Source organism: Nannospalax galili, unplaced genomic scaffold, assembly GCF_000622305.1.
Source record: "Nannospalax galili isolate Female #2095 unplaced genomic scaffold, S.galili_v1.0 scaffold2257, whole genome shotgun sequence".
NCBI classification, from domain to species: domain Eukaryota; kingdom Metazoa; phylum Chordata; class Mammalia; order Rodentia; family Spalacidae; genus Nannospalax; species Nannospalax galili.
The window spans coordinates 71239-93375 of NW_008339431.1; the positions used below are offsets into that span (position 1 = coordinate 71239).

General features: G+C 48.9%; 1 protein-coding gene across 2 annotated transcripts in view; it reads left to right on the forward strand.

The window, feature by feature from the left end:
• Pald1 (phosphatase domain containing paladin 1) overlaps positions 1–22137 on the forward strand; it is a 71390-nt gene that overhangs the window by 11847 nt on the left and 37406 nt on the right. For both annotated transcript variants that reach the window (XM_008833901.3, XM_008833902.3), the window contains exons 2-3: positions 19133–19346; positions 20939–21041. In XM_008833901.3, coding sequence (XP_008832123.1) covers positions 19162–19346; positions 20939–21041 — 288 coding nt within the window. In that variant the 5' untranslated portion in view covers positions 19133–19161. The remainder of the gene's footprint in view (positions 1–19132; positions 19347–20938; positions 21042–22137) is intronic.

Below are 22137 nucleotides of genomic sequence, written 5' to 3' on the forward strand. Positions count from 1 at the left end.
TGTACTGGCTTTTCTTTTTTGGTCTTTTTGAGACAGGGTCTCCCTGTAGCTCCAGCTGGCCTGAAACTCACTATGTGGACCAGGCTGGCTTTAATTCACAGAGATCTGCCTGTTTCTGCTGGGACTAAAAGCATGAGCCATCACGCCTGGCTTGTACTGGCTTCTTAACTCCCACATGGAATCTGATGGTCCACGGGGCTGCAGGTGTTGTAGTTTGCTCTATTTCATTGCTGTGTAGTATTCCACTGGACGGACATACAAGGTTGAGTTTTCCTATATGGAATGTTTAAGACTGGAAGTACTTCTCTTTTGGATTTTAGTTTTTTTATTTGGAAATGTTGAATTAAAAATCTTTATTTTGGCCAGGTGTGGTGGCACACACCTTTAATCCCAGCACTTGGGAGGTAGAAGCAGGCGATCTCTATGAGTTCAAGGCCAGCCTGGTCTACATAGTGAGTTCCAGGACAGGTGGGGCTACAGAGAGACCCTGTCTCAAAAAGACCAAAAGAAAAAAAATTCTTTATGAGTGCTTTGTCTGCATGCATGTATGTACATGCCTTCAGAGGTCAGAAGAGGGCATCAGATCCCCTGGAATTGGAGTTAGGGTAGTTGTTACCCATGTGGTACTGGGAACCAAACTCAGGTTCTCTGCAAAAGCAGCCAGTGCTCTTAACTGCTGAGCCATCTTTCCAGTCCAAAATGTTGAATATTTACATGTGAATGTGAGCCATCTTGGGGATGGGGACTAATCTAAGCAAAATTCACTTACGTTTCATTAGCTCCTTACGCATTGCCTGAAGGTGGACTTTAGATCATGTATTCCCTGTGTTCCTCTCTTCCTTCTCCCTTTCCTTAGATGTGCTTTAAAATTTTTAAATAATTTAAAATTTTATTACTATTGTGTGTGTATGTATGTGCGTGATAAGTTTGTTGAGGACATCTCTATGGAGTTGGTCCTCTCCATCTTTATGTAGGGATTAAATTTAGGTTGTCAGGCTTGCACAGCAAGTGCCTTTACTCAGTGAGTCATCTCATCCACCACGGACTTGAACTCACAATCCTGCTATGTCCTGTTTGCAGGGACCACTGGTGTGTGCCATTAAAGTCACCTGCACTCTGACTGCACCCCCCCACTGAGGTGAGGTGTGGGACTTCCCTTGTGGTGCTTCTAGAAGGGCTGGTTTGAAAGCAGCGAGTGTGCCACATGCACGCCTTGTGCCTGCGGAGGCCAGAGGAGGGTGTCTGATCCTCTGGAACTGGAGTTAAGGACCGTTTTTAGTGCCATGTGGGTGCTGAGAACCGAACCCCGGTCTCTGCAAGAGCAGCCTGTGCTCTTAATCGCTGAGCCATCTCTCCAGCCCCCAGACTCTGGGTTTTCAGACCCAGATCACTTCCCTTTTTCTCCCTTTTATGAATGCTTCCTCTGAAGACCGGGCATGCTTACCTTCTTAGGAGAGGGGTCCAGGAGTGAGGTGCTGGCTGATGGGATGGAACTCTTGTTGTACTAAGAAGGAAGCTGAGGAGCTTCCAGAGGGCCTGTGACAGGAAGTAGTTTGCTCAAGGTCCTGTGGTAACTCAGACTGTCAATGAGGCTATCTGACCCCCTAGCCTTCTCCAAACCAGATACAACCTCCAAGCCAAGCTTTACCTTGCCCCACCCACCCACCGGCCTGATCTTCCTGCTTTCCACCTCCCAAGTGCCGGATTATATGCTCCCTGTCACCATGCCTGATGTGTGGGAATTAAACCCCGGATCACATACATGCTAGGCAAGAACTCTACCAAATGAGCTGTGTCCCCAGTCCTTCTAGAATGTTTTCATCTTTTCAAGCAGAAACTCTGTGCCCATTAGACACCAGCTCCCCAGCCCCTGGCAGCTGTAGTCCCACTTCCTGGCTGTGTGACTGACTGCAGGGTTGGTATCGGAAGTGGAAGTGGAGGCTGTAGTGTTCCTTCTCTTGTTTCTGGTGTATTTGAACAGCTGTAGTCCCAGGATTCCTTCATGTGGTCCCACCTGTCAGAATTTCCTTCCTTTCTGGACCATACTTTTTTGTTTATTTTGAGACACCGTCTTGCTGTGTAGTCCAGGCTGGCCTTGCACTCAGGATCCTCCTGACTTTGTGTCTGTGTTGTTTTTCAAGCATTTCACATTTGAGGGTTGAGTGAGGGACAGCATGGGGAGGGTGTATAATAGCTACTGATATTTGCCAGGTGCCACCCATTACCCTGCCCTATCCTATCCTGTCCTCACAGCCCTGTGAAGTGGGTATTAACAGGAGCCTCATTTTACAGATGAGAGAGCATGGTTCAGAGAAGTTCCTAACTTGGCCAAGGTGTGACATAGCATGCCATTGGAGAGCCGGGCTGGGATGCCAGGTCTACCTGCCTGCATAGCCTAGGCTTCATGTGAATAGCCTAGGCTCTCTGTGTATAGCTTAGGCTCTGTGTTCTGAACCCCAGAGCGTGCATAGGTCATTGCTCGGAATCCTCGTTGACTCTCCTCTTCTGTACGCAGAGCCTATAGGTGCCATGGAGCTGATTGGTACCAAGGTGGGGACAGTGATGGTCCTGCCTCCCAGGCACTGGTGCCCCTTCTTGGTGCAGCTACAGAAGCCTCAGAACCAGGCAGGGCTCTGCAGGCAGGTGGGCCTCAGAAGACCCCCAACACCAGGCTAGCAGGGAAGCCCGGCTGGCCACACTGCAGGATGTCTCCTGACTTTCCCTGAACAAACAGCACCAGGGGCATCTGGATGTTGAGGACAGATAAACAGGAAGAGGAGAAACCGAATACCATCTTCTGTCCAGCTGGTGCCCCTCCCTGCTGTTCCCTTGGCTGAGAGTGGTTAGGGCAAGGGGCTTGGGGGCTGGTCTTGGCTGGTCGGTGTCTGGTGCCCTTTAAGTTTGAATTTGGTGCTGATATATATTTTTTTATATTTTATTTTTTATTTTTATTTTATGTGTATGAGTGTAATGCCTGCATGTAGGTAGGTGTGCCCACGTTGCACAATGCCCATGGAGGTTAGAAGAGGGCATTGGATCCCCTGGAACTGGAGTTACAGACAGTTGTTAGCTGCCATATGTGTTCTGGGAATTGAACCCAGGTCCTCTGCAAGAGGAGCCAGTGCTCTTAACTGCTGAGCCATGTCTCCAGCCCTGGTGCTGGTATTTCTTTACCACTCCTCTAAGCTTGGTAGCCTGCAAGGCACAGGGAAAAACTATCACTGTGGGTGTGTGGGGAGTGCTAGCCGTGGGCCCGTAGGTGAGGCTCACAGGTCACTTGAGCATTGTTGGCCGCATTGTTTTTATCTGATGGACACTGAGGCCTGCGTGGACTGAGAGTTTTCGCCAAGGCTGTGTAGCTGCTGGGGGTGGGCTGAGGCTGAAGCCCAGGGCCCTGCTTGCTTAGTGCCCTGGTGTTGGTATCTGTTGCAGACCTGGCCTTGGCTGTTGTTGCTATGGGAATTCCATTCTCTTATTTGGAGCTGGTGGAGTATTGGCATGAAGTGGCCAAGTCTCAGGCTCCAGTGGTTCTGTAGGAATATGGCATACTTACTGGGCTTCCCACATGCTTTTTCCTCCATATGGTTACCTGAGGCTGATCCAAGCTGTGGCCATGCCTCTGTCCTATTGTCTGGCCCAGGTAGTACCTCTCAAGCATCTGATATCCTGGCCCCATAGGTACCATATGACTTTCTGGGAGGTTCTGCACAGCACTGAGCATCTGTTTAGTGTCCTCTGGACATAATGCTGTTCTTCAACTTGCCAGAACCACCTTTATTGCCTCTTCCTTCAGATAGGCCTCCTTGCTTCTCTTCTTTTTTTCTGTCTTTTTTGCGACAGGGTCTCCCTGTAGCCCCAGCTGGCCTTGAACTCACAGAGCTCTGCCTGCCTCTGCCTCCCAAATGCTGGGATTAAAGGCGTGTGCCACCATGCCGGACTTCCTTGCTTTTCTGATGGCTAGTCAACACCTCCCTCTGTCTGCAGTTTAGGGTAGTTCGAAAGGCGTTGGATTCTATGGCCTCAGTTTCTTTATCTGTGATTTAGGACAACTAGAAGAAAGCCTAAATGCTCTTGCCCTGGCTTGTGTGGAACTGGCCAGGACCTGGGGAAACATGGCCCTCTCAGGGTTAAGTGCTTTCCCTGCCAGGGGCGGAAACTAAGAGGACAGAGTGTGAAATGAGGTCACTTCCCAGCCCAGGGGCTGCCATGTGCCTGGTTTTCCAGCAGTAATTCCTGTTTCCTCCTTAGCTTCCATGTGCCCACACATTCCCAACTCCCATGACCCCAGATCACCAACAGGTGGGGGCTCCTGATGGAATGCTGGCCTGTTATTTTATCTGAAAGGTCACTTCCTATCTGGATAAGCTATCTCTCTTTCCTGCCTGGAGTTCCAGGGCGTGAGTGAGTGAGTGAGTGAGTGAGTGAGTGAGTGAGTGTGTGTGTGTGGGAGGGGGGCGGCGGCAAGGAAGCTCCATGAGGGCAAGTGCAGTGTCCAGCCTGGTTCTTTATTCCCAGGAACACTGAGGCCCAGAAGGGCGTGGGACTCCCTAAGATCAGACCAGGAGCCAGGCAGCTAGACCGCAGTGCAGTTGTAGGGGAACCATGACCAGGGTGCCACTCACAGGGCAGTGGTGTGAGGCAAGGAAGCTGATTGTCACCCTTGGACTTCTATTCTTCTGGGGAACCTAGGGCTGCCTATGTGTGAGAGATGATTTGGTCAGGCCAGCACAGAATGACCTCATTTAACCCCATTACCCTCAGGAAATGGGGTACAGAGAGGCAAGGCCCAGATAGGCTTCTGGGGCAGACAGCATTGACTTCAGCATCCTGGTTTTTCCCATGGGAAGGTGTTTAGGGGTCTCTTGGGGTAGTACCTTAGGGAAATCTCAGGGCTCAACATCTCTTTGGCTCTAAAGTTGATACTGAACTGCAGTTGCTGGTCCTAACAACCTTACTGTGTAAATCTAGTAGACATTGTATGGTGGGAAGAATGGAGAACAGGTCTGCAGGTAAAGCTAAATCACACCTTACAGGCTTGAAGCCCTGGGTTTATTCCCATACAATCAAAACCAAAACTCAAAAGATCAGAGAAAATAAAGGTATTTTGGAAGATGTGAAAAGTCGCGCAGGTCTTCCCACCGCAGATAACCATGCTCACCACTAGTGCTTTGGGTTTTATCTTTCCAGACGTGTCCCATGTGTACACACATGGCCAGAGTGTCATTGTTTCACAGTCCCAGGTCCCTTTGATGTCTGACCCAGTGCAAGCCAGCTGGATTCCCATGTCTGTTCCCACTCAGTGGGCTGATCAGCTGCTTGATTCAAGTGTGGGGAAAGCTCAGCTGCACATAGATGCACAGTTGGGGAGGAAAGGAATGTTGCAGTAGCCTAGGGCTATTTTCTTTTGATACTATTTAAAAATATGACCAGCAGTAGATTCTTTTTTTTCAGACAAGGTCTCACTGTATAGATCTGTGGCTTAGATCTCACAGAAATCTGCCTTCCTTTGCCTCCCCAGTACTAGAATTGAAGGCATATGCCACCACACCTGCCCCTCCCCCAAATTCTTACATGTTACTTATTTATTTTGGATGCCTGATGTGTGTGTTGGGGGGTTTGAGAACATTCCATGTTTGAAGAGGTCAGCAGACAAATTTTGGAGTTGGTTCCTGGTTCTCTTCTTCCACCATACGTATCCTGGGGATGGAATTCAGATCATCAGCCTTGGTGGCAAGCCCCTTTACCCACTAAGCCATCTTCACTGACCCAGCAATTGATTCTTAAGCTTGATTTGGGAATCTGGAAATGCTAATATGTATGAATGTAATGCATGCATGTAGATAGGTGCACCTGTGCCATGCAACGCTCAAGGAGATCAGAAGAGGGCGTCTGGTCCCCTGGAATTGTAGTTATGGTCAGTTGTCAGCTGCCATGTCGGTGCTGGGAATTGAACCCAGGTCCTATTCAAGAGTAGCTGGTGTTCTTAACCAATGAGCCATCTCTCCAACCCCTTTCTGTATTCTATTAAAACCCCAATCCCATGAATAACATTTGTGTGTGTGTGTGTATGTGTGTGTGTGTGTGTGTGTCTGTGTCAGTGTGTCTGTGTGTTATTTTTGTAACATCAGGCATGGGCAATTGGGGAAATACTGGTTAAGCAGGCATGCGGATCCTTTGAGACAGGGCCTCATGTATCCCAAGCTGTACTTAAACTCTCTATGTAGCTGAAGACAGCCTTAAACATCTGATCCTCCTGTCTCTACCTTGCAAGTATAAGACATGTACCACTACACTGGTTTATATGGTGCTCGGGCTCAAACCCAGGGCCTCGTGTATGCGAGGCAAGCACTCTACCAACTGAGCTACATCCCAGCCTCTCAATTACTGTTAATATTGCACTTATCAACAGAACAACCCTTATGCTTTGGGAAGCTATAGGACTCATGATATAAGTTTGCTAGAATCTGATTTTTCCACTGAAAGGTCTGATTTTACCATTGACCAAAAACACCCTTACCTACTCCTTTCCTTTTTAAAAATTTATTTATTTATATTTTATGTGTACGAGTGTTTTACCTACATGTATGTAAGTGCACCTATGTGTGGAATGCCTGTGATTGCTAGAAGAGGGCGTTGGATCCCCTGGAACTTGAGTTACAGATGGTTGTTAGCCACCATGTGGGTGCTGGGAACTGAGCTCAGGTCCTCTGCAAGAATAGTCAGTGATCTTAACTGCTGAGTGTCTCCAGCTCTTCCTCTCCTTTTTTGAGAACCCCCCTGTTTTAAGTGAAAACACACCTTTTAGATTCAAAAAGCTGGCTACACTGGGGGGAACAGCTTAAATGCAGTTTGCCTTTGTTTTTCTTTTCTTTCTTTTTGAGACAAGGTCTCACTTTAGCCCCAGCTGGCCTGGAATTTACTATGAGGACCAGACTGGCCTCCATCTCACAAAGATCTGCCTGCTTCTGCCTCTCAAGTGCCGGGATTAAAGGTATATGCCACCATGCCTGGTAAGTCTCTCTCAATCTCTCTCTCTCTCTCTCTCTCTCTCTCTCTCTCTCTCTCAAGAGGGCCTCATGTAGCTCAGGTTGTCTTCAAATTCAGTATGTAGCAGAGACTGGCTTTGAACCCCTGATCCTCCTGCCTCATCATAAAGCTAAGGCTCCAGCTCACATTCACTACCTTACTTGGGTACCCTTAGATGACACTGGCTCATTTTTGTCTCAGCGAGTTTGTGTCTTTGGAGTGCACAGTCCAGCCCATGTGGGGCACCGCCTTCCTTCGAGCATAGTGCCTGTTCTCTCTTGGGGACCACTGTTACCTGATGTCATTGTTTTCAAGTTTATAGGTAACAGTTTCACTTATACTTTATTCTGTCCATCATCTTTGTGTGTGTATGTACATGGGTGTGTGTATGTGTGGATAAATGATGTGCCTGGATTGTTTATATGGGTGTGGGGATTGAATTCAGTTCTTTATGCTTCAACAGCAAGTATTTGACCCAGTCAGCCATTTTCCTAATCCACTGTTACTTGTGTGCATATGTGTATGTGTGTGTGTGTGTGTGTGTGTGTGTGAGAGAGAGAGAGAGAGAGACAGAGACAGAGACAGAGACAGAGACAGAGACAGAGACAGACAGGCTCTCCCTGTAGCCCCAGCTGGCCTGGAACTCAGTATATAGACCAGGCTTACCTGGAACTCTGCAGAGATTCACTTGGCTCTGCCTCACAAGTACTGAGAGTGCGCCACCATTCCTGGCCCTGCTATAATTTTTATCCTTGTTCCCTAAAAAGTGCTGTCAAGGTCATTGTTTGTCTGGATGTGGTTGTGCACACCCACAATCCCATCTACTTAGAAGATAGTGGCAGGAGGATCAGGAGTTTAAGGTCATCTTTGGCTACATGGTGACTTCAAGGCTAGCCTGGACTATATGACCTAAAACAAAAATTGAGGGCAGGGTAAAGGACTTGCCTCATGCTTTTTATATGAGGACTGGAGTTCGAGTACCCACATAAAACACCTTTCTGGTATGAGTGAGGGGCCTGGGGTGTGGGGGGAGTTTGTAGCTGGCCCGTTTTTCTTGCCCCTCTGAGAGACAGGAGGGCATGATTCATCAGAAGAGACCCAGGGTCTCAGCCAGGCCACTGACCTCCAGGGTGGGGTGTGCCTCTCTGACGGGAGCGCTTTCAGTCACCTGCTCCCTCTGGTGTCCAAGGCTTCTGGCCTCCATGCCCCATCCTTACTGGTCTTCTCAGCTGTGTGGGATTTAGGGTTCAGCATCCCCCTCCCTGCCCATCGTTTTCAATGGGCACATGGTGGCTCTTTGTGGAACAAGTGCTGTGTTCCCCACCCCGGGCTAAAACAGCACCTGTGCTGTCTCATTTCTTCCAGTTGCAGAGATGTCTAAAAATCTATCCTTTTGTTGTTCTTGTTTTAAAACCTTCCCAGCTTAGGAGCCGACTTGGAGGCACATGCCTTTAATCCCAGCACTTGGGAAGCAGGAGGCAGAGGCAGGCAGATCTCTGTGAGTTCAAGGCCAGCCTGGTCTACATAGAGAGTTCTAGGCCAGCTGGGGCTACAAAACCTGTCTCAAAAAGACCAAAAAAAAATTCCAGGACAGCTGGGGCTACAAGGAAAAAAAAAAAAAAAAAAAAAAAAAAACAAAAAAAAACAGACAAACAAAACAAACAAAAACCAAACAATAACAACAAAAAAACTCCCCAGTTTCATTTATTCAAGGGTTCCTTTGTACCATGCCCTGCCAGGCCCTGGGATGCCACTGAATGCTAACCCCAGCACCTGCTTGCCTTGTGGGACCCCATGTGTATGTGTGATGGACAGAAAGCTTCTTGGTGTCCATGTGGGACTGGGCTGTGGGAGGGGAGGGAGCTGCAGGGTGAGCTGGGCTGGAAGATGTGGAATGAGCCAGAGTGAGGTTGGAGTGAAGCTGGAGCCAGGCCCCACAGACTGGCTGACCCACCAGCCGAGAGACCACCTACCTGTTCTTTATGGATTTCCAAGGCAAAATTCCCAGCTTGTTGTTGGTGGCACCTTTGCTTACTATTTTTATTAATAATTATCTGCAAAGACCTGTTGGTATTACTGTTCCAGGGACTGTGAATAGTTTATTCTGCTGGAGTTTTGTGTACATAGGAGTCATAGGATGGAGAAGGTGGCTGTGCTGGTTTTGGGGAAGTTCCTTCTTTTGAGTCTACTTGAAATCCTTTAGATAGGAATCTGTTTCTTCTGCTTGCTATGCATGTGCTCTAGAGTAGGCGTGTGTCCCTGGTCAGGGTCTTCTTGGGTTCTGGGCAAACAAGCAAATTGGTAGAGAGGTGCAGGGATGGGAAGATGCTTGGATCCCCCCCTCCCCTAGCCCACAGTTTCTGTGACTTTGGACAGGTCTCTGGCTACCTCTGGGCCTCAGTTTCCTCCTCTTTGAAATGAGAGCAGATTGGAATCTCAAAGGCACCTCTGACTTAGATTCTAAGATTTGTGTTGGTGCCGGGCTGGGGAGGGGGGTTGTGTCAGACTCTATTGTGACCATGTACACCCATACCTGTTTGTCCCTGTCTTAAGAGTTGAGGGTCAAGGCCTGGGCCAAGTGAGGGGCTGATCTGAGCCCTTGCCCCAAGTACAGCCCTGAAAGAGACGTGTGTGTGTGTGTGTGTGTGTATGTGTGTGCACGCATGCACGTGTGTATGGAGTCCAGAGTTAACCTTGGTGTCATTCCTCAGGCACTATCCACCTTTTTGCAAACATTTAAAAAAATGAAATCACATTAATTTGTGAGAGAGAGAGAGAGAGAGAGAGAGACTGAGCCATCTCCCCAGCCCCCTCTGCCCTTGAAAGTTTCAAAGCTCCACCCCAGCTGGAATGTTGTAACTTGGTGACTTCCTCTGAGTTTGTTCTGAAGCTGGGCAGATGTTTCCTGCAGCTGGCTGTTCAGCCCCACTGTCCCCAAGATGGACCAGCCTATTTTTAGCTCCATTGTTACCGCCCTGGGCATCTGGCTGCCATGGGTGTGTGGGAGGCTGTGGCCATGGAAGGGATGCTGCCCCTGCTCAGCATGTTCTCTGCCTTTTGCCCATCCCTGTTTGGGCCTCCCTGTGTGTCCACTAGGAAGGCTAGGGCAGTATCAGGCGAGATCTGGGGGACAGGTGGGGCTGGGGCCGTGGGAAGGCCTGGAGCTCTGGCTGTATCAGGCAGTGAACTCTCTGAACTTTAGTTTATCCCACCTGCTGAGCGGGACAGTAGCCCTCTGCTCTAGAGTGCTGGGAAAGGTGAAATTCACTCACTAAGTGGCATTTCAAACCTATATGAATCATGGGTTCAAGCCTGTGGGCTGGTGTACTTACCAAACACAAAGTTGGTTGAGGGGAGGCCGTTGGTCAAAGGTGATGGAGTGTGGGACTTTTCTGTGGACTGTGGGTGGATGAGGTGGAGGGTGTGAGGGTGGGGATGGCATTCCTTATGATGTCCTGGAACCCAAGGACATCATCAAGGAACAGAAGCAAGGAAGGACCTATGTCCTGGGAGGTCCTTGAGGGCTTGGGCAGTACAGGGGTCTGTGACCTGAAGCTCGAGGGCTGCATGTGATTGAGGATAGTTATTAATGTGGCCCAATAACAAATTGTAAACTTACATATAACATATTGAGGTTTTTTTTTTTTTTTGGCGTGTTTAAAAAATATTTATTTTTATTTATATTAGTATATATATAAATATGCCATTTGTGTGCAGTGTCCATGGAGGCCAGAAGAGGGTGTCAGATTCTCTGGTGCTGGAGTTAAGACTAATTGTGAGCCACCATGTGGGTGCTGGGAACTGAATCCAGGACCTCTGCAAGCATCTAGTGCTCCTAATTGCTGAGCCATCTCTCTAGTTCTCTAGTCCAGATTTTTTTCTTTTCTGTCTTTTTGAGACAGAGTCTCTCTGTAGCCCCAGCTGTCCTGGAACTCCCTATGTAGACCAGGCTGGCCTCTGCCTCCCAAGTGCTGGAGTTAAAGGCGTGTGCCACCACACCAGGCTATTTTTTTCTTTTGGAACTAGATTGTGCATTGGTGGAGCACAGACTTTGTAGATTACAGCATTGTGCATGTATACTCTCATAACCTGAAAGCTGCAGGTTGGATATCCCTATGTGGCCCAGAGAAGCCAAAAAGGTTGGTCATCCTTGTTAAAACATCTCTTTCTGGGAGGGACTCTGAGGCCCAGGTAGCAGCCAGGGGAGTGGACAGGCAGTGCCCTTCAGGGTCCCAAGGGATTCTGGGTTTCTGTTGACCTTGAAGAATCCAAAGTACTTAGTCCTGTTGTCTGCTCCTGCTCCCACCTGTGTGCTGTTTCCAGAATTCTGGGAAGCCACAGAAGTCAGAAGCTAAGGGAAGAGCTGTCTTCTCTGGAGCCTCTGGCCCTTTTGGGGACCCATACACTGACCTCCTGGTGTATTCAAAACAGACCAGTCTGGTTGGGCCCCTCACTTCCTATGGCCCTTTCTTGCTTTGTAGGGACACTCATGGCTCAGGAGAGACAAAGAAAGGCTCTATCCTGTAGATGGGGCTCTCCTCTGGGAACAGCAGAGGCTTGGTTTCTGTCCACAACAGGGAACAGGATAGATGTCAGAACTCTCAACCTGTATCTGGTGGGGAGTGTCTGATAGCATCTCCTCAGCTCCCCCAGGGCCCTGGTGGCTGTTGTCTTCTGTGCTCTGTGACCCTCTACTATCATACTCTGGCGTCCCTGAATGCAGACCCACCGGTTCTGGCCACTGTCAGGGAAAGTTGACATTCTGCAAGAGGGAAAGAGGCATTAGGTCCTGTGGCCTTGTGGCTTGTGGTCGCTGGGAGTTGAGCCTAAAAATAACAGGTTACATTAGTCAGGATTAGATTTGACTGCAAGTTATAGAAAAAGCCAAATCACAGGAGTTTATACAAGATGGAAGTTTATTTCTCTGTCCTATCCAAACCCAGAGTTTTGTAGACCAGGCCTGCCGTGGTGGCTCCGCTCCATGGTTTCCCTCAGAAAATTGGATCTACACCATCCCTAGGTTGTTCATGTGCTTATGGCTCAAGATGGCTGCAAAGCTTCTGCCATCACATCTGTGTTCCAGGCCACAGGATGGAAGAAAGAGGAAAAGATTTCATAAGGAAGGATCCTGGACCTTGGCATCCCATTAGCTAGAAGTTGCTCATGTGACCTGAGTATTTACAATGAAGCCTTGGCCCTGGGTAGCCCTGAATTGAGAAGCCATCCCTGCCCTTCCTCTGAGGGATGAAGACACTCTGGGCATTTAAAAATTTTATATTACATTTAAAAATTAATTAATAATTTATGTGTGCGGTTGCGCGTGTGCCACAGCATGCACAGATCATAGGAGGTCAGAGGGTAACTTTCGAGAGGAAGTTCTTACTACCATATGGGTATTGAACTCGGGTTGTCAGACTTGGATGCAAGCCCACTTACCTGCTGAGCCATCTCGCCAGTCTAAGATATGGGGATTTTTATGAAACTCTTTATCTGATCTGAAATTCTCTAATTGGTGATTACTATAGCACCATGAGACTCATGCACAAGACCCATGCACATGGCCCCCTTTGGCCTATAGATCCCCAATTTTTCTCCCTCAGTTCAGATGTATTCTGAGCCTTCCAAGGTCCAACACAGGTATCTTTGGAAGGTCAATGTGTCATGGAGACACTTCCAAAATAATTATTTTTCATTCTTTTCATGTGTATGTATATATGTGTGTTTGTGTGTGTGCATGTGTGTGTGTGTGTGTGTGTGTACATAGGCTCAAGGTTGATAATGTCTGTCTTCCTTGTTCCCTCTTCCACCTTAATATTTGAGGCAGAATCTCTCAATTGAACCCAGATCTTACTGATACTGCTAGCCTTGATAGCCAGTTTGCTCTGGGATCCCCGCTTTGCTTTCTGAGGCAGGAATTGAACAGACCACCCCACCCACCCGACATTTACCTGGGTTCTGGGGATCTGAAGTGCAGTGTTTGGGTGAGCACTTTACCTACTCAGCCATCTCCCCAGGCTCCTGCAATAACTTTCCTAAAGAGATTTTTCTTTTTTTGGGGGGGATCTTTTGGAGACAGGGTCTCCCTATAGCCCCCCTGGCCTTGAACTCACAGAGATCCGCCTGCCTCTGCCTCCCAAGTGCTGGGATTAAAGGTGTGCACCACCATACCTGGCCTTTTGTTTTGTTTTTTGAGACAAGATCTCTTCAGCTTCCAACATAATGTGTTAATGAGATGTCTTTCATTCTGTTTTGTGTGTATATGCGTGTGAGAATATGTGGTGTGTGTGTGTGTGTGCATGTATGTGTATAATGTTTAGACTCCATGATGGGGGCTGGCAAGATGACTCTGTGGGTAAAATTGCTTGCTGTACAAGCCTGATGATCTGAGTTCAATCCCTGGGTCTCACAGTGGAAGGAGAGAACCAATCCTCAAAAGTTGTTCTCTGACCTCCATACACATGCAGTGGTTTGTTTGCACACACCACCATTCCATCATGACATTTACACACCCGTTCTCTCTCACACATGTCACAAATACACACTAAAAATCAAGGTTGAATGTCACACTTGGAGCACATATTAGTGTGGACAGACTCCATGTCTAGTACTCAGTAGTGCCACCAGTGGGTGATTACTGTGGTGTGTGGCCCAGCACAGTCTTCATGGTCAGGTGCCCCCAAATGTTTAGTAGCCTGATTTTTCTTGAGTACTCTCTCTGGTGATTACTGTGGAGGTCTTTACAAACACGATATTATTTAACCTTTGCAACCACCCACAAGGGAGTTCTGTTATCCCCATTTCTCAGAAGTAGCAACCAAGGCCCAGAGATGGAATTTGCCCAAGGTGGCACAGCAGAGGAGCTGTGAGTTGGTAGGGAGATAGGCATGGAGGGGTGAGCACCACGGGAGGGATGACCACCTTTTCCTTTTATTTGCCAGTGTGGTGGTATGCACCTGTAATTTCAGCACGCAGGAGGCTAAGATGAGAGGACCCCGAGTTTGAGACCAGCCTGACATGCATAGTGAGGCTCTGTCTCAAAAATCATGGGCCAGCGTGATGGCTCAACAGGTGGAGGTGGCTTGGTGCCAAGCCTCATGACCTTAGTTCAATCCCTGGGATTCACATGGTGGAAGGAGAAAACCAACTCGTGCAAGTTGTCCTTAGATCTCCACATGCATACTGTGGTACACTCCAATCTTCCCCCATAGCCAACAGATAAATACATGTAATAAAATTATGTAAAAAATATTAATCAAGCCGGGTGTGGTGGCGCATGCCTTTAGTCCCAGCACTCGGGAGGTAGAGGCAGGCGGATCTCCGTGAGTTCGAGGCCAGCCTGGTCTACATAGTGAGTTTCAGGCCAGCTGGGGCTACTGGGGAGTCCCTGTCTCAAAAAAGATAAAAAAATATATATATTAATCAGGGTTGGGGATATAGCTTAGTAGGTTCAGTGCTTGCTTAGCATGCACGAAGCCCTGGGTCACGCCATGCAAACTGGGCGTGGTGGTCCATGCCTGTAGTCTTTTTCTTAAAAATATTTTGTTTATTATTTTTATTTTTTTGTGTTTGAGTGTATTGTTTGTGTGTATCTAAGTGCACCTGTGTCGTGCAGTGTCTGTGGAGGTCAGAAGGGGGCGTCAGGTTCCCCTGGAACTGGTGTTACAGACAGTCGTTAACCTCCATGTGGGTGCTGGGAATCAAACCTGGGTCCTCCACAGGAACAGCCAGTGCTCTTAACTGCTGAGCCATCTCTCCAGCCCCCATACCTGTAACCTTAGCCCTTAGGAAATGAAGGCAGGAAGATCAGGAGTTCAAGGTCATCCTTGACTACTTATTGAGTTTGATGCAAGTCTGGACTATACAAGACCCTATCTCAAAAAAGAGAGAGAGAGAAAAATCAATCAAACAAGCCAAAAGAAAAAAAAGCAAGTATACTGTTTATCAGCTCTGGAAAATCAGGGCAGCTCTGTCCTGCAAGGTGCCTTTGAGCCCCTGTGCAGCCCAGAGCCCCTTATAGCCTGCTGTCTGCTCCTGTTCCTGCTCCTTCTAGAAGGCTATGTGCCACCTCGATTGAGGTTATGCAGGTTGAAGTCTTGGTATGCTGTTTTGAGTTTGTCACAGTGAAGTGTCTGCTATAATTAGTGTCTCTGTTGGCTAGTGTGCCCCCATGGCACTGATTTACAATGTTCAGTCTGTCTGTCAGCTGATGTCAGTCTGTGGTGGTCTCAGGCACCCCCATGTGAGTTGTGATGCTGTGGATGGGCCTTCCTTCATTCTCTTCAGTCAGTCCCTCAGACTGAATGGCTGGGTCATGTGGTAAGTGTGGCCTCAAAACTGCCTGGTGTGGCGGCTTACACCACTCATTCCAGCACATGAGGGGGGAGGGGTTGAGGCTGGAGGTTGTCAGGAGTTCAAAGCCAGCCTGGACCTCATAATGAATTCCTGGGCAGCCAGAACTACGTCAAAAAGAATTAAAACAAAACTTTAAAACCATTTTCAGAAGTAGCAACAGGCCCTCACCTGGTCAGCTGTGTATGACATCTGGGGCTTCCAGGTGTCACTAGGGCTTAGTTATTTAAAAATTTGTCACTGGCTGGGCACTGTTGCATATCATCACCTTTAATCCCAGTACTCAGGAGGCAGAGGCAGGTGGATCTTTTTGAGATTGAGGCTAGTCTACAAAGTGAGTTCCAGGCTAGCTGGGGCTACAGGGAGACACTATCTCAATTCTTGCCCATTCCATTTCCCCAAAATTTGTTACTGAAGACAAATGTGTGTTTATTTGGCATTCCTGGGTATCTTTATAAAAACCCTGAGTATGGGTTTTTGGTTTTTTTTTTTTAACTTGATATTGAGTAATGAAAGTTGGTACCTTTTAGATGGATCAGGACTAAACAGGATAATATGTGACAAACTCCTGGCAGTCAGGAGACCTCCTCATTGATACCCCTTTACCACATGCTTCTGTCTTACCACAGTCCCAGAAACAATGGGGCCAACCTACCATGGACTGAAATCTCAAAATCTGTGGGCCAGAACAAACCTTTTTGTCAGTTCATTACTCCAGGTATTTTGTTATAGTTACACAAAGCAGACACAGACATCATTGTTTACAAACCTTCCAGGCTCATGGACACCTCAGATAGTCTAGTCTCACCCTAACCATCTACCTTCCACTCCTAGAATCCCCCAGCAGAGGATTAAGCACTAGGGAGCCCACCCACATCCCTGCCCTGCCCTTGCTGACCCCGGTAGTGGTCAGTAGTGGTCTGATAACTAGGACCACACTGACCTTAGTAGTCAGATGGACCTGCAGATGGCAGGGCCTTCAGACTCTGGCACTCACTGTCACTAGGACAGGAACCCTGAGGAGGAAGCTGCCCAAGGCTCCCAGCCATGGCCAGTAGGTTGAAGGCTCCCGACCTGCAGGACTTACTGTGTATGGTTGGCTGAAGAGAGGTTTTGAGGTGAAGGATACCCGGGCTTGCTTCCCTGCTCCACATATTTTGGAGGCCCATTCAGTTTTCAAAGGATGCTGCCCTTCCCCCCACCCCAGCTGCTTTTCTGCCAGCTGCGCATGTCTGTTTTGTCTGTTGGCTGCCCTTCCAGGGTACCGGCTGGGGACTGTCATTGTCTGTGAGCCCAAGGCAGGCAGAGAGGAGGCAGAGGGTGGAGTGGAGCCCATCCTGTGGGAATGGGTCCCCATCTGGTCTCTGGCAGCTGTAGCCAGCTGTTGCCTCCTACCCACCCATCTCTCCATGTGCTCCTCTCTTGGAGCTGTTCTCACTCACATTCCTTTGGGCCAGGTTGCTGGGAGGGGCCTGGGAAATTTGAGTGGGCACTGTTTGGAGTCTGACAGCTGGAGAGGCTGGTGAAGGAGAGAGTTCCCACTCTGTAGTCTACCAGCTGGGATCCATTGGGGAGCCTTGCTCTGTGAACTGCCTGCTTTTCTGTTTGGGAGTGTAAAGGTGAGAGAGAGAGGGAGGGAGGGAGGGAGGGGGAGAGAGAGAGAGAGAGAGAGAGAGAGAGAGAGAGAGAGAGAGAGAGAGAGAGAGAGAGAAAGAGATATCTTTCTAAGACTACGTTGAATATGAAGAGATGAAGGGTCAGGGACATGAACTCTAGTAAACACAAGGTAAGGGTGTCACCAGGACTGTCATGCTGTTATGAGGCTCCTGGGGCTGAATAGAAGAGGGGAACTCTTTCCAGATGAGTCAGGAACCATCAGTAGTTAGAGAAGGTTCTAGAAGGGCAGATGAGTCACCTGTTCAGCTTATGTTCAAGGAGCATCTTTGTATACTGTTAGAGAAACATGAGAGGAGAGCCCACTTGGGCACTGGGGACTGTAGACTGACCTGGCCTGGCTTTGTGCCCATCATTCACATCCTGAGGTGACAGTGGAGTGCTGGGGGCAGGGGAGAGTGTGATCAGGAACAGACAGCCCACATGATGTGGGGTAGCCTATGCTCATTGCAGATGGCTTGGAGAGTTGTTCTGACTGCAGAGTGAGCTATCTCCCAAGTGTGAAGTAGGGTGAGGAGCTGCCAGGATCCCCACCATCCCGTAATATCAGTGCCCTGTGTGGCCATTGAGTTTGCAGAAACTCCCACGATCCCTTCTGCATGTCTTCTATTCTCTATGTGGGACCCCCAGCCCTTTCCTTCCCAGCAGACTCCTAAGTCTCTCCTCATATCCTACAGCTCCTCAGCTGCATCCCAGCTCTCTTCCTGAGACATCCCTTTATTTGTTCTATATAGGTTTTAACTTTATTCCCTAAATTCAGAGAAGAAAAATCAGAAAATGCAGATAAAAAGGAATAAACATTGTAACCTCAGGTAGGCAAGATGACTCAGCGATAAAGGTGCTTGTTGTCAAGCCTGAATACCCAAGTTAGATCCTGCGTCCCGTATGGTAAAAGGAGAGAACTGACTCCCGCAAGTTGTCCTCTGACCTCCTTACATGTACTATGTGCCCCCCACCCCAATATATACACAAATAAATAAGCAAATGTAATAAGAACTACTGTGCGGGCCACACCATCCACCTTTTGCTCTACCCACATCTCCCTCATTAATTGGAGAGATTTGATAGCTGCTTCATATTCCTGTAGCTCAGCCAGCACTCCGTACCTTCTCTATTGACTGGAGGTTGTTTCTAGTGTTTGGTTCTTGCAGTCAACACCCCCATCAACAAAGCATGAGTGTAGCCCACCCATCTCATGCACCCTGAATCCAGAGTGCCCAGCATACTGTGGGTGGGGAAGTTCTCCACCCCTGAGGTTGATAGAGGTGATCAGATGTTGGTATTAGGTTCTAGGGCTGCTGTTTTCTCTGAACACTTGATCTGCTGGGCATTTACCTAGTCTGAATGCGTCTGACCCCATTTTATGGAACTCATGGGTAGAATGTCTGCTTGTGTGCCCACTTCATCGGAAGCTTAGAGAGAAGATGAGCACGGCCCCTGTGTGAGGGGAATGTGTGGATTAGAGAAGGCCCTGCATCCTGTTCCCATCTGAACCCTTCCTGCTCTGGTTCTCTCTATCCAACAATGCTTCATCTCCAGCTTATTTGAGCCTGGAAGTTCTGAGCCCATATCATCTCTGTGGGTGGCTAACTCTTCCTGACTGTACCTTTATGCCACCCCATGATAAGCACTCTATTGCTGAACTGCATCCCAGTCCCTCAGCCCTTCTTAGTGGCCAGCACGGTCTACCCTATTCTCCACTCTCTGGGGTCCTGGCTTGCTGGTTTTCTGGCCTCCCTTCCTCTTGCCCATTCTTGGCCCTGGCCTGCCTCCATCTCTTTCTTGGAGAACTCTAAGGGAGCAGAGGTGGGCTCATGAGGCCCCAAAGAGGCCCCTCTAAGGAGCCATGCCTGGTCTTTGTGTTGCTTTGTCTATAACTCCCTGAAAATTCATCAGAAACCAGGCACATGGCAGGCACTCTGGAAACCTGTGATTCCTGGAGCCCCAGAACAGATGTGCAAGCCTACTCTGTCTATATCCATGATGGAGCTGCTTTTTCCTGGATGGGGGTGGGTAAGGCCAGGGTCTTCCCCTACTGTGGCTTTTCCCAGACCCTCTGAACCATGTGCCCTCTTACCTGCAGGCCTGGGGTCCTGAGGCTGCTGGCAGACTATGGGTACAACGGCAAGCACAGCCCAGCAGACAGTCTCAGCAGCTGCTCCCTTCGAGGGCCTGCAGGGTAGTGACACCATGGATGGCAAGCAGTCGCTCAGCGTCCACTCCTTCCACACCACCAGCTTGCACAACAGCAAAGCCAAGTCCATCATCCCTAACAAGGTGGCTCCTGTTGTGATCACGTGAGTAACAGGGAACATGTGATCATGTTGCTGGAAGACAGGGCCTGTGTGGTATGGTGGCTTTCCTTACCTAATACTTATAGATAGTCCAGGCTTGTAGGTAAAAGCACTGATGCCAGGCGTGGTGGTGCACACCTTTAATCTCAGCATCAGGAGAAGGCTGAAGATCTTTGTGAGATGGAGGCCAGCCTGGTCTACATAGTGAGTTCCAGGCCAGCTGGGGCTACAGGGAGACCTGTCTCAATAAAAAATAAAAAACACTGAGGTCCACCCAGAGAAGTTAAGCAGTGTTTCTGAACTCACACAGCAAGCAGGTAGCCAAGCTGGGTCTCTTGTGAGTCTTTAACTCAGGTTGTTTACCATGTGCACAGTGCCAGAAACATGGGCAAGAGAGGGAGACCAGAATGACATCCTCTTGAAAACGAGTTTTGACCAAACCTTTTCAAGGAAGTGTATGTATACTGAGATGCTTAGAATAGAGATGTTTTTCTTTCAAAGTTGGTGATTCTGGCTCAAAATGGAGGTGAGTAATGGATTTTTCTAAGAGTCCGGGACTGGAAAGCTGGGAGTTCTTCTTTGATGTTCCTAGTCAGGGCCTTTAGAAACACTGGACTGAGGAGGTGGACAGTTCAGGGACCTGGACACACTAGTCCAGAGGAGGCCAGAAGAAGGCCAGACTCCCATCTGCCCTTGTGTGGGTGAATGAGCGGGTATTTACTGGGAGCTGGGACAGGAGAACTGAGGGACACAGAGTCTGCCTCCTGGGGAACCAGGAAGCCTGAGTCTTTCTACCACACTTGCCCACCATGCTTCTCTATCTCTGGGTCTTTCTGGGATGCAGGAAGGATGATATGATAGACTAAAAACTAAGTATGCCCTATATAGGCAGCGACCTGGAAGATGGGCCTTCTGTGGAAGAAAGCCTGTGGGTAGAAAGATTGATCCAGCCTGCTAGCCCCGGGAAAGCAGCCTGCCAGGAAAGCAGTAATCACTATAAATCACCGAGCTTGGGATAAAAGGAGGAAAGAGATGTCACACAATAGGACGTTGTCTGGGAGTCTGTTCTGACACACAATGAAAGTCAATTTGGGCCTTGAAGACACCCTTGGGAAAAGCAGGTCTAGCCTGGCTCTACCTCCTTGTCCCCATCTGGGCCTTTGTTTCCTTATCAACATAAGCAGAGAATTTAGGGGAAATTTGGAACCAAGTGATGTGGCTCATATAGTCACTGGCCAGCTGTAAAAGTCCAGTAGGAATGGGCTGTACGTGCAGCCCTCCTTGGGTTTTAGGTGGAAGGTACCTTAGAGGTCATTCAGCAGAGTCAGCAGTTCACTGCATCCTGCAGGCCAAATCTGGCCTACCATCTGTTAATGTGAATGACGTTTTATTGGACCATTGTTTCACCCATCCACTTCTTATTACCTGTGGATAAGCCCAGGTCTTAGTCTCAGTTCTGGTGTTCTGTCAGAGGGTAAAGGGGAGGAGTGGCTGTTGGAAGATGCTGTATGGGTAGGGGTGGGGTGGCCCTGCTGTGGGTTCCGGTGAAGGTAGAGGGGACCCTGACTACTCGGTTTCTACTGTGCCTCTGGCAGGTACAATTGTAAGGAGGAGTTCCAGATCCACGATGAGCTGCTCAAGGCCCATTATAGGATGGGCCGGCTCTCAGATGCCACTCCTGAGCACTACCTGGTGCAGGTGAGGGCAGGCCCTCCCTTCCCACCTTCCTTACCCTTCCCTGCCTCTCCTCCACCCCCACTTCTCTGACTCTATCTCTGTCTCTTGGCCCTTCTTGGAACACAGGGCCTTTCACATGCTAGGCAAGTGTTCTACCACTGAGCCATGTCCCCAGCCCCTCACTGGTATATTCTAGGCAGATGCGCTACCACAGGCCCTCTCTGGTGGATTCTAGGGAAGCACTGTACCACTGAGCCACGCCCCCAGGTCCTCATTGGAGGATTCTAGGCAAGTGCTTTACCACTGAGCCATGTCCCCAGCCCATCACTGGTGGATTCTAGGGAAGCATTCTCCTGCTGAGCTATGCTCCAGCCCCTTAGTCCTTCTTAACCACCTGCTCAGCCCACTGTTCTCTCTTTGGGAACCCAGCCTGTTGGTTTCCTGGGTCCCTTTCCTACATTCTCTGTTGGTCTTCATCCTGCCTTCACCTCCTGAGAAACCAGGGGGAATGGCAATGGGGGCTACAAGGCCCCAGGGACCCCAGATCCTACTCCCAAAGGCTAGAGTTCTCTATCTTTTAGAGTTTCAGAACTTCTCCAGCTTAGCTTCTTTTCTCTCCTCTGTTGTTTGGCCCTGTCATCCTGTGAACAGCATTTAGCATAGCATAGGCACTGAATGAACAATGACTGGTTTACCATGTGGATAATCATGGTGGGAATTTCTGGCTCATTCTCTGTCTATCAGGTCATGGGAGTTTGGGGTCTGATGGAGGCATGGGTCATGTGAGATGACCCAGAGTTCTGTTTTGCCTGGAAACAAACTCTTGACCAGCCAGTGTTCTGGTCTTTTCTCTACAGTCACTGCATCCTTTCAGCCCAGGGAGGAGCTGGCCTTGTTATCTTCTGGTTGGATCTTTGTTTCCCAGATATGCCCCTTCTTCATTTGCCTTTCTAGGGGTGAGGGACATCTGTCTTCTTCCAGGGAAGCTGTGGGCCCCCTGTGGAGCCAGCTTTGCCCTGTAGTACCTCTCCATGCTCTCTTCAAGGCCTGGCTCCAAGGCCACCTCCTACCTGAAGCCTTCTCTGATTCTTATATCTTTGTCATGTCTGTCATATGA